This window comes from Furipterus horrens, unplaced genomic scaffold, assembly GCF_987537825.1.
Source record: "Furipterus horrens unplaced genomic scaffold, mFurHor1.1.pri manual_scaffold_11, whole genome shotgun sequence".
Classification (NCBI taxonomy): Eukaryota; Metazoa; Chordata; class Mammalia; order Chiroptera; family Furipteridae; genus Furipterus; species Furipterus horrens.
Genome location: NW_028327181.1, coordinates 78957999 through 78963651, shown reverse-complemented (window position 1 = coordinate 78963651; position 5653 = coordinate 78957999). Strand labels below are relative to the sequence as shown.

General features: G+C 40.5%; 1 protein-coding gene across 1 annotated transcript; it reads left to right on the top strand.

Annotated features, from left to right (window-relative positions):
- The first annotated feature begins 915 nt into the window (after positions 1-915).
- On the top strand, positions 916-5044 carry KRT24 (keratin 24). The gene is made up of 8 exons (XM_090292915.1): positions 916-1572; positions 2364-2446; positions 2830-2986; positions 3239-3400; positions 3499-3624; positions 3986-4203; positions 4391-4518; positions 4698-5044. Exons 1-8 carry the CDS (start codon positions 958-960, stop codon positions 4799-4801), a joined length of 1593 nt encoding a protein of 530 aa, XP_090149041.1. The 5' UTR covers positions 916-957; the 3' UTR covers positions 4802-5044.
- Positions 5045-5653: the final 609 nt, after the last annotated feature.

Genomic DNA, 5653 nt, shown 5'->3' with positions numbered 1-5653 from the left:
ACAGATGACTCCATCACACTGGTTAACAGAAGTGGATGCAGCTCCCCCCTCCAGATAGCTTTAAAGCAAAGACGAAATCAACATCATCATCTTAGTTTCATAAGATGCGAGTCTAAAGAGAAAAGTTGGTATTATATCAGACTCAAATTCAATCAAAAAGATCATCACCTTTGCAGCAAGGCACAGATTCACTCTGATCTGATGCTAGAACAATCTGCCTAAAGACTTTCCAGTCTTTCTTAGACATTCTCTGCTTGAATAAACACGTTACCAAGATCTAATAATACATACATGGGAGACTATTATTTTTTTAAGTTTTTCTTATTAACAGTAAAAATATCTAATTTGATCTCAAAATACAAAGAAGACAATAATATAAAAATCACAAATTTCAACAACCTCAGAAATATGCTGACTGAAATAATCATAGAGACAAATAAATCTAAAACTAAGGCTAATGCTGAAGCTAATTTCAACTTTAAGAAAACAATACAAACAAAAACTTACAAGTTTGATGGGAAATTTCCCGTATCATATTAAGTATTTTAATGACATTTGTTGATCCAGGGATGTGCCCAGCAATTGGGAAATCATAAAGCAAATTTAATAGAATTACTCCTTCAAGAAGAATTATCAGTCATTAAAACCACTGAAAGATTAAAATTGTAATTCTGGAAAAAAAAATTTTTTTGGCTTTGCTCCACCTTATTTTTTTTCTTCATATAGTAAATGCCCCGAGGCTTTGACCCAGCTTCAGAAAAAGAGCCTGTGGAGTGGGTCCAGGAAAAAGAAATGATCCAATTGCGGTTTAGCAAAACTGTAACAGAGATTAACAAGTGACACAGAAAAGGAACACCCTAAAAATGGGTATATAAGAGCCAAAAAGGCAACCTGCAAACACGCTCTTCACTGCCACCCTCCTATTCGCCTGGACAAGCTAACTTGTGCAGGAGCATCATGTCTTGTTCATCTCGTATCTCCTCCTGCCGGGCTGGGGGCAGCAGCTCGGTCAGGGTGTCTGGTGGTGGCAGCAGCTTCAGCACCAGAAGCAGATGTGGTCTGGGGGGCGGCTCCACCCGGGGCTTCGGAAGAGGAGCCAGCAGCTGTGGCCTGAGTGGGGGACTGAGCGGTGGCTTTGGAGGCGGCTTTGGAGGGGGATTTGGTAGCTGCTCGGCAGGGAGTGGTTTTGGAGGAGCTTCAGGCTCTGGATTTGGTGTTGGTAGGGGTTCTGGCTTTGGTGGGGGTTCTGGATTCGGCGGGGGTTCTGGATTCAGCGGGGGTTCTGGATTCGGTGGCGGTGCTAGTGGAGGCTTCTACAGCTTTGGTGGAGGTGTGGGTGGTGGCATTGGCGATGGAGGGCTTTTCTCTGGAAATGAAAAGCAAACCATGCAGAACCTCAATGACCGCCTGGCCAATTACCTAGACAAGGTCAGAGCCCTGGAGGAGGCCAACTCTGATCTGGAGAATAAAATCAAGGAGTGGTATGACAAATATGGGCCTGGGTCTGGCGATGGTGGATCTGGAAGAGATTATAGCAAATACTATCCAATAATGGAAGATCTCAGAAATCAGGTAAGACACTATCCACCGGTGAGTTTCTACTGTCTCTTTTGCTTTTATTCAGAACATTCACTGTAATGAAGATTTTAAGTCAAGGAATTTTTTGAAAACATGTTTGCTTGATGGATATGTAAAATCAGACATGGTATATGCTAACTATGCCAGTACTACATATGACATCCAATCACATTAATTTTCTATTTGCATCTCAAATTTGAGTATTTCTACATAAGGGTAAAATTTATACAATGACAGGCAGCTAATTAACATGTATATATGAACGATGGCAATGAGGCAAAACTAGCTTAATCTATTTCACAATTAATTCTAGCAGGTTGACCTACTTTAGTGCCTTGCTAGGTTTAAATAGTCTTTAAGACTATTTTTCTTTCTAGAAAATCTAGTGCAAATAGTATATCAGAATATGGTGGAATCTAAAGTGTTTTGTCATGGTTGTATGGAAAATAAACTTTTAAAGACTTTTTAAAAAGTGAAGCTCATTTTTCATGCAATTTTCTGAACAATCTCATAGAATAACTGATCTTCCAAAGCAGTGGAAATGTGCAGAGGGCTGTGTGCTGTAAAACAATGTTCTGTGCCTATTCCAGTAGTATGCAAACTGTTGCCTTTTTGCAGAAAGATCTAGTCCAAATATACCAGGACCATCAATACAGGTGCCATTACTAAGCAAGTTTTCAAAGCAATTCTCCTTTAAAAGCTAACTCAGGGGCATCTACCTGACAGGTGGGCATGCAGGCACAAGGTCAAGAGCACCATTCATTCATTATTTTTGCCTTTTCTAGATCATTGCTGCCACTATTGAAAATGCTGGGATCGTGTTGCAGATCGACAATGCCAGATTGGCTGCTGATGACTTCAGACTGAAGTAAGAAAAGTGAAGACTTGAAAACAAATGTTGTAGGAAAAGTAAAATTCAATCTATTTGCTTCATTTATTCTAATTTTTTTTAATCTTATATGGGATCAAGACCTAAATTCACAAACATCCCAAATGTAAACTTTAAGAACCATCATTCCACCAACAACAAAAAGAGACAAATTAAGAATGAAATTTTTGTCATAAAACATATTACTCATCAACAGAATTAACATTAGGCTCATATTTTTCTTTGCAGGGGAAAAAACCCGAGAGATAACTTAGTAGCCTTCATTTAACACATAGCTCAGAGGAGAAAACTCTTTCCTGAATATATAAGAATGCATGTACTCTTTGAAGTGTACGGCACTGTCTTTCTGCGGCCCCTTCCAGGTATGAGAACGAGCTGCATCTCCGGCAGACCGTGGACGCCGACATCAATGGCCTTCGCAAAGTCCTGGACGACCTGACCATGACTCGCTCCGACCTGGAGATGCAGATCGAGAGCCTCACCGAGGAGCTGGCCTACCTGAGGAAGAACCATGAGGAGGTAGGAACACATTTCACATTATTAAACAACTCTGGCCTACCCATTTTTCCCCTTAGTCATTCTATAAAAATAAAAGAAAATAAATTCTGTCTGAATGGATTTCCAACTCCTAGCACCAGGAAACAAGTAATAATGAGCAAATTATTATATCTTTCCCCCTTCAGTGTCCTAGTTTCAACCATGTATTTTAGGAAGCTCATTGCTTTTGTTTTCATCACTCTGGTCGCTCCCTCCCCACCCCACCCCTGCTAGGAAATGAAGAACATGAAAGGAAGCTCAGGAGGGGATGTGACTGTCGAAATGAATGCCGCCCCAGGAACTGACCTGACCAAGTTACTGAATGACATGAGGGCACAGTATGAGGAGCTGGCTGAGCAAAACCGCCGGGAGGCCGAGGAGCAGTTCAACAAGCAGGTAGGTTATCACCGCTGAGCGGCTAAGCCTGTGGCCACACAGAGGCCACTTCCATTCATTCCATCAGCCCACAGAGACTGCATTTTATTTTTACTTAGAGTGCATCGCTGCAAGCACAGATCTCCACTGATGCCGGGGAAGCCAGCTCCGCCAAGAATGAGATGACAGAACTGAAACGGACTCTACAGGCCCTGGAAATTGAGCTTCAGTCCCAGCTGGCCATGGTATATGCAAAGCTTTCCCAAATCTCCCACAGGGAGCTGAGGGGTTCAGTTTTCCCTCTTTGCCAAGATGTTCCACTTGGTACATAACAAAAGCAGTATTAAGAAGGGCTGTGTTGTGGTCATGGAAAGCATAAAACATTCCAAGTAAAGATAATATATGCTACTTCTATAAAACATTTAGTTTTTAAAAAGTAATGCCAACAAAAATTGAGAAAACAATGAGATATAACAATATAGCTTGTAACTTGGTGAAAGTGTACCTCTCCCAATACCTTATAAAATTTTGTAATTTTTAAAAGTCATCAGTGACTTATTTTCACATTTACTTATTTATTTGTTTGTTTATTTACTTATCACTTAGAAAAACTCCCTGGAAGGGACACTGGCTGACACGGAAGCTAACTACATGGCCCAGCTGTCAGAAATTCAGATGCAGATCAGCAGCCTGGAAGGACAGATCTGTCAGATCCGAGGCGAGACCGAATGCCAGAATGCAGAGTATGAGCAACTGCTGGACATCAAGACCCGCCTGGAGATGGAGATCGAGACCTACCGCCGCCTGCTCGAAGGAGAGGGGGGGTAAGTGAAAGTCACAAGCACGCTAAAAGACATACCTTGGTGTATTTATGTCATGAAACCAAAAAGGGTCTTGGACAGTCCAACCAACTAACATCTACCTTCATCCTGGAGAGCTCTCTGCATGGGGGATTGCTTCTGCCTTTGCAAAATGCAAAGGAAAACAACTCTTTTTTTTTTTTTTCTCCAGTGGTTCTGGCTTTGGAGGATCTGACTTAAGAAACTTGAGGTCCAGAAACATAGGATCCAGAAACACGGAATCCAAGGATTCCTTTTCTGGTGACTCAAGATCTGGAAGCTGTTCTAGCCAAGGAAGAGGCAAGCATTTTTGTAATGTTCATAATTTTATAATTTAAAAGTAAAAACATTTTTTGCTTGTCATGTTAAAAGTGTATACTGTTGTTTATGTAACATGACCCAGAGAAACATATTTAATGAATGCACTTGTATTTCTCCAGATCATTCCCAGACTGACATTGCGATTCTATGATTTTCAGATCCAAGCAAGACTAGAGTGACCAAGACCATCATAGAGGAGGTGGTGGACGGCAAAGTTGTCTCCTCGAAAGTCAGCAACGTTTCTGAGGTGAAAGTCAACTGAGAAACTTCCAGATCAATAACAGTATCTTTCAGAGAAAAAAAATCTAAAGGACCCAGATGAAGTATCTCCTCAATCTAGCCATCTTCCCAGATAAGTTCAGGGAAAATTTTCTCTACAGAAATAGATGCTAATCAATTTTTCTGCAGCCTCTTCTTTTCTTACCAGAATGCTCTTCAAAAAGTTGAAACAACAACTTTGCTCTAATTGTATCTTTGCTTCAATAAACTTACTTTTGCAAGTTCATTATTGCTGTAATTTTTTAAAGAAATTTAATATTTCTAGAAAAAAAGCTGTCAGCTATGATCTGGCAGCAGTGTTACATAACTAATATTAATTCATTGTTTACATAGTACCTTCTTCATAAAAATCAAAATTATAGCCATTTTGTGTGTGGACATTTTTAACATCATATCAGAACTCAGTGATAGATGAAATTAAACCTCAGTGTCCCTAAAACTATAGCCAACAGTTCAGCCCACAAAGAAGGAAGCCATTACTAGAATTATCAGTCAATAATTAATGTCTAGTTGCTTAATGCCCATCACTGATAAAAATAGATACAAGATATGCCTTCTACTTTAAGAAGGCTACATTTCGATCAAGGGGAAAGCTAAAGCGCAAAGAGGACAGAAAACACTAACGGGTGTTCATAGTGAAGAGCCTGATCCCACAACATCACCAGAAGTGCCGCAGGAATCTGACACTGGGTGGCCACAGGACATTGAAGAGACTGGTCAGAATAAAAGTCTTGGAAAGTAAGATTGGATATGTGATACAGCGCCAGACTTCTGATAAACCTTGAAAGCCCCAAAGAAAAGAGATGCTCAGACACTTGTTCCTCTGCCAAATCTA

What these genes read in the sequence shown, in the direction of transcription:
- KRT24 (XM_090292915.1), top strand. Translation starts at nt 958, where the DNA reads ATGTCTTGTTCATCTCGTATCTCCTCCTGCCGGGCTGGGGGCAGCAGC. An exon ending in GCTGATGACTTCAGACTGAA is followed by an intron (nt 2,447 to 2,829) that starts GTAAGAAAAGTG and finishes GGCCCCTTCCAG; the next exon opens with GTATGAGAACGAGCTGCATC. An exon ending in CTGCTCGAAGGAGAGGGGGG is followed by an intron (nt 4,204 to 4,390) that starts GTAAGTGAAAGT and finishes TTTTTTCTCCAG; the next exon opens with TGGTTCTGGCTTTGGAGGAT.